Below are 19,780 nucleotides of genomic sequence, written 5' to 3'. Positions count from 1 at the left end.
CAAAATGGTACAGCCATGTTGGAAACAGTCTGGTAGTTTCATATTAAGGTACACGTACAATTTACCACACCATCCAGCAATCCCACTCCTAGGAATTTATCTCAGGAATGAAAATTTATGTTCACACAAAAATTTGTGAGAGTTATAGTGGCTTGTTCATAATCACCCAAATCTGGAAACAACCCAGTGTTTTTCTTTTTCTATTTATTTTTATTTTTTTATTAAGTATAGTTGATTTACAATGTTGTGTTAATTTCTGCTGTACAGCAAAGTGACTCAGTTATACACATATATATATTCTTTTCTGTATTCTTTTCCTTTATGGCTTATCCCAGGAGGTTGGGTATGATTCCCTGTGCTTATTCAGTGGGACCTTGTTTATCCACTCTAAATGTAATAGTTTGCATCTATGAACCCCAGACTCCCAGTCCATCCCTCTGCCTCCAACCCAACGTTTTTCAGCTGGTGACTGAATTAGAAACCATGTCCATACAGTGTAATACTTCTCAGTAGGAACAAGCTACTGATACCATCAACATGAATGACTTTTAAATGCATCATGCTAAAAGAAGCCTGACTCAAAAGGCTCCATACTGCGTAATTCCATTCATATTGTACTCTCGTGAGAAATAAACCTTTGAGGGCAGAATCCAGATTAGTGCCAGGGACCATGCCCGGTGGAGAGGCTGACTGCAGAGGGAACAAGGGAATTTTTTGTGCTGGTGGAACTGTTGTATATCTTACTTGTGGTGGAGGTTGTGTGACTGTATTCTTTTGTCGAAATTTGTGGAAGTATACACATTGAAGGGTGACTTTTATTACATGTTAATTACATCGCAATTAAAACGTTAAGTATAAAACCATATATATTTCTCTCTCTCTCTCTCTCTCTCTCTCACACACACACACACACACACAGTCTTTTATTTTTACAAGAGATAAACTGACACCAAGCATTGTAAATGGATGACCACAACATAAGCAACAACGATTGCAATTACCAAACACGAAACACACTCATACTATGTCATAATATTGACATTCAGTCCAGTAATCCTCCACTGTAACAGCACCTTTACTTTGCAGTGAAAATTGATTTGTATATTTTTTGCCTCTGAGTCCTTCTGGGATTTTTTTTTTTATTCAAACAGAAAGTCACAAAAATTATAATCATCCTCATCAGTTCACTCAGTCCCATGTTATTAATTTTTTTTATCTTGATCTTTTGTTAGCACTTTTATGAATTCATCAGTTTTCCATTAGAGTTCTGAAAATTATTCATTCAATTCAGCAGTATAGTCAGTTACCAGAAACCTGTACTTGTCAGAGTCTTCTCCATGAATTCCTTGAAGATGAAACCCTTATTTATTTATTTATTTATATATTTTTTGCTGTGTTGGGTCTTTGTTTCTGTGCAAGGGCTTTCTCTAGTTGCGGCAAGCGTGGGCCACTCTTCATCGCGGTGTGCAGGCCTCTCACTATCGCGGCCTCTCTTGTTTGCGGAGCAGAGGCTCCAGATGTGCAGGCTCAGTAGCTGTGGCTCACGGGCCTAGTCGCTCTGTGGCATGTGGGATCCTCCCAGACCAGGGCTCGAACCCGTGTCCCCTGCATTCGCAGGCAGATTGTCAACCACTGCGCCACCAGGGAAGCCTCGAAACCCTTTTATAGGAACATTTTTGCAAAAGCATCAGAGTACACCCAGAACTGTCTGTAAATGACAAAAGACTTAAAAATGATCACAGTTAAAGATTTGATGAAAGTTCATAATAATGCAATTGACAAGGAAATTTAGTTATTTCTGAGATATACATTTTAAAATAACTAGAATTATGACTTATAACATTATACCAGAACATATAAGATTTTTAGAAATTTCATGTAATGTCTGAAACATTTATATTAACATATTTCCACACAAATAACCTAAAGAAAGTTTAGTATCAGTTGTTTTGTTTGTTTGTTTTTTTATACTGCAGGTTCTTACTAGTCATCAATTTTATACACATCAGTGTATACATGTCAATCCCAATCACCCAATTCAGCACACCACCATCCCCACCCCACCGCGGTTTTCCCCCCGTGGTGTCCACACGTCTGTTCTCTACATCTGTGTCTCAACTTCTGCCCTGCAAACCGGTTCATCTGTACCATTTTTCTAGGTTCCACATACATGCGTTGATATACGATATTTGTTTTTCTCTTTCTGACTTACTTCACTCTGTATGACAGTCTCTAGGTCCATCCACGTCTCAACAAATGACTCAATTTCTTTCCTTTTTATGGCTGAGTAATATTCCATTGTATATATGTACCACATCTTCTTTATCCATTCGTCTGTCGATGGGCATTTAGGTTGCTTCCATGACCTGGCTATTGTAAATAGTGCTAAAATGAACATTGGGGTGCATGTGTCTTTGAATTATGGTTTTCTCTTGGTATATGCCTAGTAGTGGGATGGCTGGATCATATGGTAATTCTATTTTTAGTTTTTTAAGGAACCTCCATACTGTTCTCCATAGTGGCTGTATCAATTTACATTCCCACCAACAGTGCAAGAGGGTTCCCTTTTCTCCACACCCTCTCCAGCATTTGTTGTTTGTAGATTTTCTGATGATGCCCATTCTAACTGGTGTGAGGTGATACCTCATTGTAGTTTTGATTTGCATTTCTCTAATAATTAGTGATGTTGAGCAGCTTTTCATGTGCTTCTTGGCCATCTGTATGTCTTCTTTGGAGAAATGTCTATTTAGGTCTTCTGCCCATTTTTGAATTGGGTTGTAAAACCATATTTTTAATGTTACTAGATTGACTATGGATGCTAATGAGAGCTCAGTGGTATGGGGAGAGGGGAAATGTGAAGAAAACTGGGAGGAGAGGAAGTGAAAGGAAAGAATGTGGGTGACAGTAGAAAGGGGAGTGTTTGGGGAAGTGAGAACCGGAGTCCATGACGGCCCACATCCCAGGCCACAGAAAGATGTCCACGCCTTCTGCTCTAAAGGCTTTTCACATAAATCTCCCTCCATTCAGAAAGTTCTGATCTCAGGTTGCTACTTCCATAGCTGAAATTTTACTGCCAAAAATCAGTCCTAAGAAAGGTATTAATTTTAGTTTCTCCTGCTTCATCATAATAATCTTTATCTCATTGAGGGTTAAATGAGATATTTGTTACATTTGCACAATGGCTGGCACTGAGTAAGTTTCGATAGTTAACTGTCATGAAGTGATGAGGTCAACTTTTATTTAATAGATGAGAAATCAGAGGTTTAAAATGGTTATGTTTTATAGATTATAACTGAAGAGCTATGTTAAACCTGGCCTCCTGACCCAACTCGCATGCTCTTTCCTACTAAGTTATATTCACCTTGGAGTCAGGTAGCTTTCTGATCTTCCCAAAGGCTGAAAACAAACACTGATGTGCAGAAGTTAAATGTTTGCAGGATTTTCCATGAAAACCATCTTCACAGTTCAGGTATATTATCTGGTTTTCATTTTTTTCTGTTTTCCATTTCAGAGGACTTTAAATGTGTACAGTAGTATAAGATGATGTCTGGGTTATTTAAGTCCTTGGGAGAAATAGGTTGCAGGAGAGTGGGGGAAGTATTCTTAAATTAAGTGTAAAAATATTCTCACACAGCGCCATTAGCCTTGCAGGGCCCGTGAACCTCCAGTTCACTCTTGCCTGGTGTCAGATGTGTTGGAAGGCTTTGACAAACAGTTGATATGCCAGAGACAGCTAAAAGCCTCAGAGAGGTGCATAAAGACGTAAATCTATCATCTAAATAAATTCCACTAGTGGCAGGTGTCTCAGAACTCTAACTCACTGTGATGTGGGCACATGGGTTTTGTTAACCAGAAACAGCATTTTAACACTGACAGCTTCTAAAAAAGACAGCTCTAGATAGGAATTTACTATCTGCAGAACTGCAAACTAATCTTGCCTTCAAATGAAAAGATTGCAGTGCAGCTCACTTTATAAGAGCGGAGAAAGATGTCATTGTTGCGTTTATTTCCTAACATCTGAATCTTTTAATGCATAAGCAATTTTTATATCCACTGTTCTTGAAACTTGACCAGAATGAAAACTTTGGTTATGGAAAGTTATGTACAATTAAGGTTTGACCACTTTATTTTTATGCTTGTGAGCAAGTCTTGGAAAAGTCTGCAGTAATTTTTTTTGAGGTTTATTGGTTTTTAAAAATGCTTTTATACATTTCTTTTTATCTCTATTTTCTTTTTCTTTTTTCTTTTTTATGGAAAGGCATTTTATTTTCAATACAGCAGTGTTTACATGTCAATCCCACACTCCCAGTCTATCCCTACGCACCACCCACCCTCCACCACCCTTTCCTCCTGGTAACCATAAGTTTGTTCTCTAAGTCTGTGAGTCTGTTTCTGTTTTGTAAATAAGTTCATTTGTATCATTTTTTTTAGGTTCCACATATAAGCGATTATAGCCTTTTTATTATAAAACAATTCTGGTTCTTTTGAAGCATGCCAGGCACTGTATTCAACTCAATATTAACATTTCACCTGTCCACCCTTTGTAATTTTATTTATTTGAGAATAACCTTAAAAGGCCAGATCATTGTAGTTAGTAGTTTTGCCGAGACTTCTGTGGCTGTTGTCTAAGGCATTAGTGAGTGAGCCTAGCTGACCATCTAGTGTCGACATGTGGACACAACCTTGTCGCCTCTGTATGTCAGAACACATGTTATGTTCTACATGGAGAGGTGTGTGCTCTGTTGCTTCTCATGAATTTGGGAGTGTACAGAGGTCTTAGAACCTCTGACAGATCTTCTACCATATATGGTGAATGGGTGATTTGCATCCTTGAGAATGATGGTCTCCTTCCTTTTTATATATGAGGTGGTCAACAGAATCCCCCCTTTCTTGAGCAAAAGAAGGGGTATGAAACAATTTTCTCCTCAAGCACACCCTGGAGGAAAGCACCCCAGCTGTGATGGGTGAGCGTGATATGGATTGAGCAGATGGTCAGCCAAACAACTCTACGTTCAGATGTCTTGTCAGTGTCCCCAAAATAGATCCCAGAGCTTAATACCTCTTTGCACGTAGGAAGTTAGTTGTAATTCTTTCTGTGTATGCTGAATTTTTTAATACTTTAGTAAAAGATTCAGCTGACCTGTTCAGTTGGTTTGACCTGACTTATCGGGATGGATAAGCTAGCTGCTGGAGAAATTAAAGAGATAACCTTTCTCTTAGATATTTTATTTAGTCTTTTTGAAAGTTTTTTATTTGGGGGATAAATTAACTCTTGGAGGCAGTGATTTGTCTTGTTAGTATTCTTAAAATAAGTCAACCCTCACTTGTCCCCACTCATGGAAACGTGCAGTCAGCAACACAGCCTGTGGGATGGAACTGACATCTACCATGTGTGTGCCCCACACTGGGTGCTGTGCCACTGCCATCATGTGCATCACCCTTGTGGTCCTCAACAGTTCTGAATGTGTTTAGGATTTCAGTTCCCTCTTTGCCATCCCTGTTGTGGGCACCCTACTGAAATGAAAAACAGTAAAAACAGCAACGACAAAAGCCCAAAGTTCTTGCTTTTGTAACCTTTTATGCTAAGCATTATTCCAGCCCACTTTTACTGGAAGTGCAGATGGTTTTAAGGAAATTGAGATATATGACTATTCATTAAAGATATACATGTGGGAAGTGGTTGAGCTGGGATTAAATTGATCTGTATCACACTAAAGCCCTTGCTGTTTGCACTAAAATTCATTAATGTCTGGCATATTAGACTTTCGAAACTTAGAATATACTGAAATTTTTAGGGTAGGATAGGAATCTAGACACAGAACTACACCAGAAATAATAATGAAGGCTCACTGTGAAAACTGCAGTTCAGTAGGAAGTAGACAGTTGTGTGGGCGCCCCACCCCCAAAATCTTGTTTAAGATGGTTCTCATTCTAGATGGGGATAGTCAGCATCATCTCCAGGATGGGGACACAAGCCTGAGCTCCTGCTGGAATCTAATAACCATGGATTTTTTCCTAAGATAAAATGTCACCTGTAATTTTCCCCTGGAACTTTGGGACTTTGTGTTCAGTTATTTTAAGATTTGCTTGTTGCCCTAATGTGTGGATAAAGCTACTTCTTTTTATTTCATTCATTCATTCATTTATTTATTTTTGGCTGTGTTGGGTCTTCGTTGCTTCGCGCAGGCTTTCTTTAGGTGTGGTGAGCGGGGGCTGCTCTTTGTTGCAGTGCGCGGGCTTCTCATTGCGGTGGCTTCTCTTGTTGCGGAGCACGGGCTCTAGGCGCACGGGCTTCAGTAGTTGTGGCACGTGGGCTTCAGTAGTTGTGGCTTGCAGGCTCTAGAGTGCAGGCTCAGTAGTTGTGGCACACGGGCTTAGTTGCTCTGCGGCATGTGGGATCTTCCCGGACCAGGGCTTGAACCCGTGTCCCCTGCATTGGCAGGCAGATTCTTAACCACTGTGCCACCAGGGAAGTCCCAAGCTACTTCTTTGGACTAGTGTACTTTCCCTATCCTGGAACTTCTCTTTTCTTTTGTAATTGAGCCTAACATATATCCTATTATAGCCTGACAAATTGTGATTGGAATCAAAATCTTTCCAAGGTGCATTGAGTTAATGGTTTTGGCACATCCTGGGGTCACCTCTCATAGCATGGAGGCATTTTAATGGGACTCTCAGAAGTCGAGCAGTTAATCCTCCCACACGGCACAGGCCAGAGGCTTGTTTCCTGGGGAATCCACTTTGTATCTCTCAGCGCTGACCCCTGCCTTCTGGCAGCACATCAAAGCAGCTGAATATTTTGAGTTTTGGTGCAACTATCACTCATTCATCAAAGTTCTGTCTGGGTGATATATGTTTTTGAAAACAGATGTGGAAACTGAGGTGACAGACATTGAGAATGGACCTGTTGTTGAAGCTCATATTGTCACACATGCTGTAGGAAGACAGGTTGTTAGCATTCAGAGTGGAGCACCTACAATCTGGTGAATTCAACATGTTGGTTGCATAGCTCAGCTCTTGGATTAGTCTTTGTGGTTTGATTTGCATTGCTTTGGAGGTAATTAAAAGCTGTCCTCACCCCCACCCCCTGTGCGTGCGCTAAAAAATAGTAAACATGATACAGGGTAGCTTACTGTACTTTAGTGTTAGCAAGATATACCAATGTTCTTGTGTTGAATATTCTTTTTCATTTTGGCTGTTCTGTGCCAGGCATTATCTAGGTGATCCTACAATAACTCTTTGAGGTTGATATCATTGTTCCCATTTTATATTTGATAAAACCGAGGCTAAGAGGAGTTTGGTTATTTGAGTGTGTTCAGCCACTCAGCTTAATCCCAACCACTGTGCTGCCTGTACTGCTTCTGGAATGTGATGTGGTGCAAAAGTACCAAATGGAGAAAACGATGCTCCGTGACTCACAGGAACACCTTTAAACGGCATCACGACTCTTGAGTCTCTCATCGCTGTGCCCTGGACCCCAGCTGTATGAGAAGTCAGCTCATCAAGGCAACACAGTGTGTGGTCCACATGTTCAGCCAGACTAGTCACTCTAGGGAGAAAAGCATCTGTTCTCAGTGTTCATTTCTGTATCTTGGTCAAATGTCATCCTGAGCCATGGCAGCACGTAGGCACGTTCTCACCTTGGGTTTCTCAGGTTCCAAGTAGATACTTGGGCTCAGGGACATCTGAGTATGTTTAGTACAGTTAAAGGAAGAAAAAAGTTCTTCAACGGGCCTGTTTAATCCATATCACTAATAATTTTTTCATAACCAGGCTTTGATGAGGAGGAAATTTAAGAGAAATTATGCATACAGAATGTTTCCCAATTATTTTTTTTTTAATGAACAGGGAAATGACTTGAATGCCATATTGTGGTTGCCTGTGGATGGCAGGATATTGGGTGATTAAAAATAATTTTATACATACTGTTGTGTACTTTGGAGCTTCTCTGCAAGAAGCTTTGTATTGCTTGTAAAAAATCAAAGGAAAAAAAGTACAATATAAAATTAGGGAAAATGTTATTTGAACACCTTAGTCTTTTATATGGCTTTTTGTCTAGTGGCCCCCATAGGAGGGATATGGGACCAGCTTACGGCAGAGAGTGTTCATTGGTTTCCTCCCTTTGTCTTCAACACAGACACCCTGAGTCATCTTCCCTTCCTCCCTCCTTCCCTCTCTCTCTCTCTCTCTCTCTCTCTCTCTCTCTCTCTGTCTCTCTCTCTCTTTCTTTCAATTCTGGACACATTTTTTTCTTAGTAATGTTCAGAATTCCATATTCATTTTCTCCTTAATGGTTCAATATGGAAGGTTCTCTTCTGATGTCTTTGGTAGCAATTTTCAGGGAATCCTTGTTTTGCTTGCTAACTAAGACCAATATCTGTATTTTAAATTATTTTCATCTGTCATTTTAAAAGTATGTAGCTTAAGTAAGTCAAATATAAATTGCCTTCACCCTTTTCTAGAGGTTCCATATGCAAAAAATACATTTAAAATGCAATGAAATTTCTTTCATTACTTACTGTGTTCTTAGTATCCTGAGATCAATGTATTCTTGTCTGTCAAACCTACTTTCTGTGTGTGTTGGCGGTCCCCAGACCACTCCCAGCTTCGGTGATTCACGAGGAAAACTCACAGCACTCACCATAGAGTTGTCCTCACAGCTGTGATTACACCAAGTAAGCTCAGCAAAGGGAAAAAAAGGCACATGGGGTGGAGACTGGAGGAAACCAGCTGCAAGCTTCCAGAGTTCTCACCCAGGGAGGCCCACAGTGCTCCTTAATTCCCCCTGGAATGAGTTATGACAATACGTGTAGAATGTTGCCAACCAGAGAGGCTCATTAGAGAGTCGGTGCCCAGAGTTTTTACTCGAAACTGATCACATAGGCACCCCCCTGCCTAGCACGTATCACAATTCCAGAATCCCAGAAGGGAAGCAATTGTTCAGCATAAACCATATTGTTTGTACCCTGCAGTCTAGGCACCGTGAGCCATTCTTTTCAGGAGATGGAGGGAATTCTCCCGAAATTCAAGTTCCCAGACACCTGCCAGGGGCCAACCTTGTCAGCAGGACTCTCAAAGGATAGCAGTCACAGGCCTGTTATGTTAGTTCCTTTCTACACAACATGCAGTAGAAAGCTAGAATATCCATTTATACCAAAGGCAAAAATAAGTTTGCTGGAGCAAAGAATATGTGCATTAACCTCTTTAAGAGTGACTTTGGACATCTTCCCTCTAGCTCACTTTTCACCTCTGTAAAATGCGCGAGTACTTTGCACTTTAGAATTCTGTGATCCTCTCTGTTTTCTAATACTTTATACATCAGTGATTCTCAGACTGGGGTCCATGTACCCTAGGGTTATGTGAGCACTGTCTCAGAGGCACAATGCAGTGATAGTTCTTTGAGGATGAACTTCCAGATCCTGGACTTTTGTACATGCTGTTTCCTCATATTGGTGTGAAGGAGAGAGAACCTTGGAAGGAGCTTCTGGTTCTCCTTTCTCACCACCCCTTTTGCTTTACAGAATAAATGAATTACTCTCAGATAGGTAAACAAAGGGGCAGATTCTGAGGGCAAGTGTTCAGAGACCAAAGCAAAGACAGATTAGGTAATAAATACTGAAGAGAATAGCACATTATTTCGCTTAGGCCATAAATTTATTGCAAAGGTTGTGACGTTATCTACTAGCTGCTCACTGAAATCCATGGTCTTCTCTTCCTTGGGCCACAGCTAGTCCACGTCACAGCCTCCCTTGCAGGAAGGAGCTCAGCCAAAGGTATGGGACGAAAATAATGGGTGACTCCCAGGCTTGGCTTCTAAATACCCCCATCTGTCCTCCTCCTCACTGTTTTCTGGAAAGGAGTTGACCGAGAGAGAGACCCCGGAACCCAAACGTTGAGATGGCAGCGCTTTTGTCCCTAAATGACTGTGGAGGAATGTTAGCCCACTGAACTGTTTTCCAGCCCAATACTGTTATGTGAGCCAGAAACAAATTCCTGTTACGTTTAAGTCATTATATCGTTGGACCTATATTTTACCCTAATACACTTAAGATTACCTCTTAGAGTTAGAATTCAGAAATGAGGTGCTTGATATGGGGATGCATATTAATACGTTTATTTTATTTTAAAAAATGAATTCAGTCTTTTTCTGATAGAAACTAAATCTGTCTTGGCAGATTGGTTTGATAATGAGGACCACCTTTGTCTGTCAAGTTATATATATGGCTGACATTTCACATAAATTTGGCTTAATTTGCAGTCCCAAAGTTTGACAAATATACTTAAAGCATGCATATAATTATATCCTGGAATTCTATGCTGGAAAAGGGTATCCTTTACTTTTTTTTTTCCAGTCTTAAAATTAAAAAATAAAATTTATGAGGGTTAACTTCAACATATGCAAGGAAAGGTACAGTTTTCCAAAACTCTTTTGGGGGAATTGTAAGCAAAAACAATTGAAGACTGCTGGTGTATAGAAGAGGACTGTTAGCAAGTAGTTTAAATGAGTCTTGATCGATCTGATTAAGTAGCAGACAGTTAGTTATTCACTTGTGTAAATGAGCTAAACCTAAAGCCAACAACAGAGACTAATGCTGCAGCTTGAACAACTTGTACTCTTGCAAGTCTTCCAAATTACCCTCTTAAAATATTTGTATAGATCTCATCAGGCAGGTGAATGGAAAGGTTGAGTAAGTGAGCTTCCTGTAAGAAAAGTGTATGCATAGGGGGATTACTTCACTTACTGTGCCAGTAAACCTGAAATTTTATTGTTCCCTCTCCTTTCCTTAATCTCTTTTATGTACTGAGGAGACACATAGGTTTGGGATGAACCTCGGGACCTGGGCCAAGTATTTGTAGGAAAGAAATTGAAGAATAACTAGGTGACTAAAGTGCTAAGGGAAGGACTTAGTCTAACAGAATGCAATTTCCTAAATTTATGATTTGGCAAGCTTGGCACCTATAGGGTTTTAAATAACTTCAGGGAAACATTCCTACTTGTGCCCCATACAGCATGTCAAACACACTGCAAGCAAGGAACAGCAGAGTGCAGCCTGAGCATTTGTCCTCCTGGTGGATCAGCTGTAAAGGATCAGAGGCACTCATCACATCTCACAGGAGGCACTACCCCGTTGACTAAAAGTGCTCCAGGAGTGTGTCTCTGGCATCCATCCACTCTGAAAATGCTGGCAGTCATAAATGCCAGAGTCACACCTGGCATTGCTGTTGAAAAACACTGAACACCCCATGGGTCCACAGCCTGAAGGGGTTAGGGGGAAATCTGGGAAGTAGAATAACTGCTCTGCATGAGGAAGTATGAAGACAGACCTCTTTGAGTTGATGGAAGGTATCCTCTGTGTTTCCAGCATCTGCAAAACAAGTGTCTAAAACCCTGGAGAGGAGTTCAGAGGGGCAAACAGTGGAAGGTAGGCCAGGGGCTAGTAAGGAATGGCATGTGTTACCTCAGAGACTCAAGGGAACGGGGTGAACATCCCCTGTTTCTCGCACTTCTTTAGAAACTGTGTGAGAGCAGGAACCCAGAGAGCTAATTGCTGGCTACAGGGGCTTTGTGGGAGGTATTTGGGGGACGATGTTTAAACGTTGGGTACCTTCCACTTGGCCTGGCCTACCGCCCTGTGAATGGCATCAAGGTGGCTCTGGGGATGGAGTCATCACAGCTACACTCCTGAGACCTCCTTCTGGAGACACTGTGATTCCTCCAGGGCAGACACCACTGTGATCTTCAGCTTTGTATCATCAGAGCCTCATGTGGGGCCAGAGCCTATACCCAGAAAACGTTTAAACGATGAATGAATGGACCAGTTATAAGGTTTCCCTCCAACCTTGCCCACTAAAATGGCACAAAGGGAGGGACTCAGACCAACATTCCATTAGGACTGGTGTGTGCTCACCTGAGTTTCATTTCAGCCTCCCTAGCAGGTGAGATTCAGGAGGAGTCAGGAGGAGAACCCAGTCAGGCATTGTCACTGACACCGTGATCAAGATAGACACTAGAGGCATCCCATTTAGAGCGACTCCGCACACCCTCACTGAGTCCTCCAGAGCCTTGCACTTGAGTCCTCTCTGAGGGTGATGATGGAAAGGATAGTACTTGTTGTGTAGCCATTCGCAGAGACAGAGCTCTGACTGCTTCCTGCCTGTGGGACCCAGTAGGCCTCCATAGGGCTTTGGGCAGTCCTTTTCCTGAAAAAGTCGGCCCCGCTACCGCAGGCACCCTTGTCTGCTGACTTGACACTTCATCTTGAGACTGCTGGGTTGTCACGCTTGGCTCTGGAACTCACACTGCTTTAAAGCTGCTTCCTTGAGGGCAGGAAGATCTACAGGGGATAAAAAATGAAACGGGCAATTTTGCAAAGGATTTGCAGTAGCAAAACAGAGAGCTGACAATAGGAACATTCATTCTATTCAACAGAATGAGTGATCATGTTGTGTGCAATACAAGGAAAGTGTCAGAGTTAGGAGAAATGATAAAATAGAGCACCAACCATTAAGTGTTCCTTCCTTATTTAATATTTATATTCCTAGCCATTGTTAGGGTTCCATCTCAAGCAGGGATGAGACCTGACTGAAGTTCCCTGTTGTCTGTATTCCTGAAGAAGTGCTGCACAGTATTTAATAATTTATCAAATAAGTAGAGTTCTCTCAGTTCAGCAGTCAGTACGTACTCGACAGTTCAGGAACGTTTCCCCCCGTTCCGAGTTGGTATTTTGTACATATGTTTGTATGTGTGTATTTTATGTAAAACACACACATATAAAATATATTTAGTGGGCTTCCCTGGTGGCGCAGTGGTTGAGAGTCCGCCTGCCGATGCAGGGGACGCGGTTTCGTGCCCTGGTCCGGGAAGATCCCACATGCCGCGGAGCGGCTGGGCCTGTGAGCCATGGCCGCTGAGCCCGCACGTCCGGAGCCTGTGCTCCGCAACGGGAGAGGCCACAACAGTGAGAGGCCCGCGTACCGCAAATAAAATAAAATAAAATAAAATAAATATATATTTAGTATGTGTGGATGTATGCATTTGCGTATGTCAGGGGAGAGAGGAGTTGATGTTTACTCTGGCTCTGTCTTAACTTTAGCTCAAGATCATCAGAAAGCCTAGATGAGCCTTTCTATGCAAAGGACAGAACATCAGGAGGGATCTTGTCCTGGTTCTGCTGTTGGCTACGAAACCTTAGGCAGGGAATTTAATCTCCAGGTGTCTAATATTTGCTACCTGTAAAATGAGATTATCATACCTAACATCCAGAGACATAACGAATCGTGAGTTACTGCATGTAAAGTGCCTGAGGCAAATGGAAGTTAGTGTTCTTTGTGAGACAGGGCGGTAGCATTCAAACAGTAAAACTGTGGGACAGTTTGTGTTCCTTCTACATCATCCCTTCTCTCAAAAGAAAGATAGGGAGGTCTCTCCACCGTACCTCTATGAGAATTTGGGTCCAGATCCTTAAGAGGTTTTTTGTTTAGGAGAAGATTGAAAGAGTAAAACCATTATATGAAGAGAAGACTAAAAAGCTACGAAGAATTGTAGGAAGAATTCAGCTGGTAGCTCATGGTGTGCAGGGGCAGAGAGCTACTCAGATTATCACCCTTAGATCCCTGCCATCAAGTGCCTAGAGGAGACAAGACTCTGAGAGACCAAGTATGTGCTGCCATAGAACATTTTAGTGAAGATAAGGAGTTGAATGGAGGTGGTTGGTTGCTTCTAATGCCCTGGGGAACTTAGGGGAAGAAAATAACGAGCCTGGGGCTTTTAATTTAATGTAAGTGGTAATGACCTGTGCTGCTGCTGGCTGAAGCTCTAGGAGCCTCTGCGTGGTGCCACCATCTCTCCGTTCCCATCTGTGAAAACGGCGTGGTTCAGATAGGGGCGCTCCCCCAGCCCGGGGCCCAGATTAAAGACCTGCAGCAGAGTCACAGCCAGCATTCAACATGAGCAAGAAACAAACATTTCATGAGGCTTTGGAGATGGTTGCTGCTGGAGCATGAAAGATGACTAATATAAAGTCTGTTAACATATTCTTTTGGAAAATGCTCATCTAGTGTCCGATATCAGGGCGGCCCACTATGCTCATAGCTTGTTCTTTAAAAATCTTTCCAAGTACTAAGTGTTCATGCAGGTCTCCATTGACCCTTTATGAAGCAGCTACCATAAATGTTACCCAGGGTCACGACTCTTCCACTTATGAGCTGTGTGATCTTGGTGAAGTTCCTGAACTGCTCTGTGCCTCAGTTTCTACATCTATAAAATGGAAATATTATGATTGCCTATCTCATGGAGTTTAGAGGAATAAATTAAGTAAATAATTATTTACTTAAAGCAGTATTACCCTCAAAGCAGTATCCAACATGTAGTAAATATTTATTAAATTTATTTATAAATATCTAATGAGTGTTTACCTTCTTCCGGGTCCTGAGCCGTTACTTATAAGGGCTTATATGTAAGGGCTTATAAGGATGAACCAGAACATATTGGTTCCAATGTTCTTGGAGCTCTTAGGTCTAGGAAGAGAGATATATTTAAAAATGACTATTTATGAAAAGGAATTGTCCCATGACAATGTCCATCAGGGAGACTAACCTAATTTGGAGCGTCAAGAGTGGATGACCCTGAACGAATGACATTTAAGAACTAAAACGTGAGAGAGGTGCAGCCAAGGTGAAGGTAGGGATGGTTGGGGGAAGTTATGCAAGTTAAGGGAGTGGTATATTCAAGGTCCTTGAGGCTGGAAGAAACGAGGTGCGTCAGAGAAGAGAAAGGAACCAGTGGGGCAAGAGCAGCGGAGGATAGAGCTCTGAGCCGCGTGGCAGAGGAGAGAGGGATGCCTTTGGGGGCGTCTCAGCCCTGGGTGTGTGATTGTGGGCAAGCTCATGTGCTTCAGGCCTCAGTTTCCTTATTTCTAAGGTAAACGATCCTTTCAGTTCTAAAATTCTTATTCTGGGATTTTTCTCACCTTTTCCTGGTTCCAAAAGAGCCAGTGAGGCTGTGCTGAAAGTTGTTTCTAATCAAGTCTAGTTGTGTAGGATGAACTATGGGGAACAACCAGTAAGGGGGGAGGGTAGGCTCTTTCTGGTCTGATACTTAACCTGACTTTTACGTTGTAAAATGCAGAGTTCTGACGGCTGACCCTGCAGCAGCTTTGGGTCCTTGGGTGGTATTGCCGTGAGAGCTCCTGCTAGAGGCAGAAAGGCAGGAGTCACGCTTATGCTCCCGCTTCCTCCTCTGCTCGTAGGAGTGTGGGCTTAAACATTTTTTTTCTGTTGCGTTTTTCTTCTCAGAATGCATGGTGAGATAATTTTAGCATTTATAGAAAATGGTGCTCCCCGCTGGGCTTACACATTAACCCCTCCTAAAGTGAATGGAGCATGCAGTGGAGGAACTTCGTTTTTTCCTCTTTTTCTTTCTTTTATTACTTTTCATTTAAAAAAGTTATTCACATTTAGTACATTTGAACCCAAGAGCAAGCAGAAAAGTTTTAAAAATTGATAGATATTTCTGTATCTTAAAACTCCACTGGCCTAATTGTGAATTTCTGAGTTAGGCCACACAAGATTTTTCGTTGTGTGTCCTCTGACCTACATTGATTGCTGCAATACCAGCATCAGAATAGTTATTATTCTGTTGAGTAAATATGCCTCTGTCACAGATGGGAACAATTTTAGCCACAGTCTGTGCTGTGTGTCTCAGTGGAAACTTTATAGAAAAGTGAGGCTGGGGGAGATGGGAAAGTTGGGAGAATACACTTTGGAATAGGCTGCTCTGAGAAGGATGCCCACCCTGCTTCTCAGCTCCAGTCCCTCCCTGAGCCAGCTGCCACTCTGCCCTTGGGAAGTAAATGTTGCACTGGGCACTGCCCTCTTCAGCCCTTGCTCCTGACCGAGGTGCTGTCAGAGTGCTCTTCACTTTTGATAACTGTAGCTGCTACCAGAAGACCCCTGGGATCATGAACTACAGGATCAACTGGCAGGCACTTTTGAACTGATGCCCACGTTCCCGCATATCCTTCCGAAGAGCATGTACAAGGATAATCCACACTTTTCCCGAAGCCGATCTGCTCAAGAACACACCAGCTGTCTACAGGTCTACAGAGTCTCCTGTCCTCCTCCCCCTCACAGCCCATCTCCTACTTGGCTCGTGTCTGTCTCTGATCTTACTGTGGTGCCCTGCTTGTGTCGGAAGACCTCTGGCACGTTAAACAGAGGAATGATGCAAAACGCTGGTCTTAGTAAAGTTGAAAAAGGGAATGAATGTAATGACTGGGTAGCAAGTACTTATTTGCAACTCAGGTGGCTCCTTTTCATTCCTTTTGGCAAAATTGAAGGACTACCCAAAGGAAGTCAGCTGATAGGTAGCAATGGATGGTAGTTGAGAAAGTTCAAAAGAACTGAGAAACATTGCTGCAACAGAGCTCCTCCAATCCTATCCGCTTATTAATGTGAATTATTTTTTAAGGAAAAATATAATTAAAATGACACTGGAACTATATCACTAGCAGTGTGTGACATTATCTGTATTTATACAAGCTACTTTAGAAAAATCTTTGTCGGCCGCCCGCCCTCGCCGTGAGGAGGAAGTGGGAGGAGGAAGCGGCTGGGGAGATCAGCCGCGAGCTGGAGCGCGAAGCCTGAGTGAGGGAGCAGAGCCTCCTGCGCGCCCGCCGCCGCCGCCTCCCCTCCAGAAAGAACAGCAGGAAGCAGTTGAACATATTGATGAAGTACAAAATGAAATAGACACACTTAACGAACAAGCCAGTGAGGAGATTCTGAAAGTAGAACAGAAATATAACAAACTCCGCCAACCATTTTTTCAGAAGAGATCGGAATTGATCACCCAAATCCCAAATTTTGGGGGAGCAACATTTGCTAACCATCCACAAGTGTCTGCACTGCTTGGGGAGGAGGACGAAGAGGCGCTGCATTATTTGACAAGAGTCGAAGTGACAGAATTTGAAGATATTAAATCAGGTTACCGGATAGATTTTTATTTTGATGAAAACCCTTACTTTGAAAATAAAGTTCTCTCCAAAGAATTTCATCTGAACGAGAGTGGTGATCCATCTTCAAAGTCCACTGAAATCAAATGAAAATCCGGAAAGGATTTGACAAAACGTTCAAGTCAAACGCAGAATAAAGCCAGCAGGAAGAGACAGCATGAGGACCCAGAAAGCTTCTTCACCTGGTTTACTGATCATTCTGATGCAGGTGCAGATGAGTTAGGAGAGGTCATCGAAGATGATATTTGACCAAATGCATTACAGTACTACTTGGTTCCGGACATGGATGATGAGGAAGGGGAAGGAGAAGAAGATGATGATGATGAAGAGGAAGAAGGACTGGAAGATATTGATGAAGAAAGGGATGCGGATGAAGGTGAAGAAGATGAAGATGATGATGAGGGGGAGGAAGGAGAGGAAGATGAAGGAGAAGATGACTAATGGAACACTGATGGATTCCAACCTTCCTGTTTTAATTTTCTCCAGTCCCCGGGAGCAAGTTGCAGTCTTTTTTTTTTCTTTTTTTCCTCCTTCTCCTCTTGTGCTCAGTTGCCCTGTTTTTGAGGTCTCTTTTCTCCTTTATACCATGGCTCACAACTTATTTGGGGGGGAAATACCTTGAGCAGAATTCAGTGGGAAAAGAATCTCTACCCCTTTCTGTTCCAAATTCATTTTTATCCCTTCCTGTCTCAACAAAAACTTTATGGAATCAACACCACCATACTCTGTGGGAAAAAAGAAAAACCTCTGCTTCCTTACCTCTGCTGGAAGCTGGAGGGTACTAGGCCCCTGTGTATTTGTGCATAGAATTCTAGCTTTTTTCCTCCTGTCTCTGTATATTGGGCTCAGAGATTACACTGTGTCTCTATGTGAATATGGACAGTTAGCATTTACCAACATGTATCTGTCTACTTTCTCTTGTTTAAAAAAAGAAAAAAAACCTTAGGGCTTCCCTGGTGGTGCAGTGGTGGAGAATCTGCCTGCCAATGCAGGGGACACGGGTTCGAGCCCTGGTCTGGGAAGATCCCACATGCCGCGGAGAAACTGGGCCCGTGAGCCACAATTACTGAGCCTGCGCATCTGGAGCCTGTGCTCCACAACAAGAGAGGCCCGCGCACCGCGATGAAGAGTGGCCCCCGCTTGTCACAACTAGAGAAAGCCCTTGCACAGAAACGAAGACCCAACACAGCCATAAATTAATTAATTAATTAATTAAAAAAAAAACTTTAAAAAATGGGGTTATAGAAGGTCAGCAAAGGGTGGGTTTGAGATGTTTGGGTGGGTTAAGTGGGCATTTTGACAACATGGCTTCTCCTTTGGTATGTTTAATTGTGATGTTTAACGGACATCCTTGCAGTTTAAGATGACGCTTTTGTTTTCTTTGTTTGTTTTTTGGTTTTTGCGGTACGCGGGCCTCCCACTGTTGTGGCCTCTTTCGTTGCAGAACACAGGCTCCGGACGTGCAGGCTCAGCGGCCATGGCTCACGGGCCCAGCCGCTCTGCGGCATGTGGGATCTTCCCAGACCGGGGCATGAACCCGTGTCCCCGCCATCGGCAGGCGGGCTCTCAACCACTGCGCCACCAGGGAAGCCCAAGGGAAAACAGTTTGACATGAGTTAACAACCAAAACAGAAAGAAAAAGAAAAATATTGGAGTTATTAAAATTTCAGATTATAAAAATTGAAGTGGGGAAAAGTTACTATTTTTCTTCAAAATAATGTTTCTAATTTAACATACTTTAAAGTGTTTTGTGGGTTGAATAATTTAAAAAATATCATGGCCTCTTCACAGGTTTATTATTTTTTATAGTCACCGGAATTCACCATATATTCCTCTGTAGCACATTTAAAGGAAAAATCATATGCAGGTCATCCTAGTGGCTCTTTAGGGCATTTTTCATCCTCTTTTTCATCTTCATCCTCTTTTTCATCAGGATCGAGTTCTTCCCAGTATTTACTGAGTGGTATATGTAGAGGAGGCAGAGTGAAAGAAGTGATAAGTTGGAAAGAATTTTTACTGTTTCTGAGATAGTACAGACGGGTTCCTCTTGGATTTTCCGAATTTTTTTATACTTAATAATACATTTTAATGAGTCTTTGGGGGAAGTCATAACTTTGCTCCATTGCTTATCTCTGCCGCCTGCTCACATGACACAATACTCTTGTGAGGTATAATATTAAAATCATCTCTGGCTAAAAGTGGATTTTGGCTTTTAGCCTAACACTGAGCAAATAACCTTTCCATTCCAAGTTAAATGTTCCCATAAGCTCCTTAAAACCAAGTTTTCCTTGTTTAAAAAAGTTACCTAATATAATTCCCAAAGGGTAGGGTATGGAAGCTATTTAAATGAGGCTTAAAAAAAAATCCTTCCCACGTTTTGCTGGCTTGGTCTTTCTTTTGCTAATATTTGATGGGTGTTTCTTTGCTAGGTTTGGAGTGAGAGGTCAGAATTCTCACAAGGGAGTTTGATGGTCCATCACATGGGTTCATTTCCTTAGCTGAAATTGTGGCTTAAAGCAGAATGCAGCTGCCTGTTGCCAGTACGCCTTCACTGGGGAATCACTGCAGAAACTCTATCAGGCCCCATCTTTGTACTTGACTGTGACCCCATTATTGTCCAGAACTCTAAACCTCCAGCTCCCTCATAGCACAAGGCCAGGCTTTCTATGGTTTCCCCAGTAGGTCAGCCCCAAGGTAGATGAAAATTTGATAGATGTGCTTATAATCTCTTTGGAGTTTTCTGTAGGAACTTGACAAGTAGATTCTTTCTA

At 42.2% G+C, this 19,780-nt stretch overlaps 2 protein-coding genes across 4 annotated transcripts in view; both read left to right on the top strand.

Moving 5' to 3' along the window:
• Positions 1-19,780, top strand: part of KDM4C (lysine demethylase 4C) — a 407,190-nt gene that overhangs the window by 281,695 nt on the left and 105,715 nt on the right. The gene's annotated exons all lie outside the window — the stretch shown is intronic.
• Positions 11,588-17,450, top strand: LOC136124464 (protein SET-like). Its single transcript, XM_065879178.1, is given in 3 exon segments — positions 11,588-11,707; positions 15,935-16,283; positions 16,540-17,450. Coding segments are annotated over 3 exon segments (1,380 nt in total).

The sequence above is a fragment of the Phocoena phocoena genome, chromosome 6, assembly GCF_963924675.1.
Source record: "Phocoena phocoena chromosome 6, mPhoPho1.1, whole genome shotgun sequence".
NCBI classification, from domain to species: Eukaryota; Metazoa; Chordata; class Mammalia; order Artiodactyla; family Phocoenidae; genus Phocoena; species Phocoena phocoena.
The sequence above is the reverse complement of the archived record's forward strand: the minus strand, read 5'-3'. Positions and strand labels throughout refer to the sequence as shown.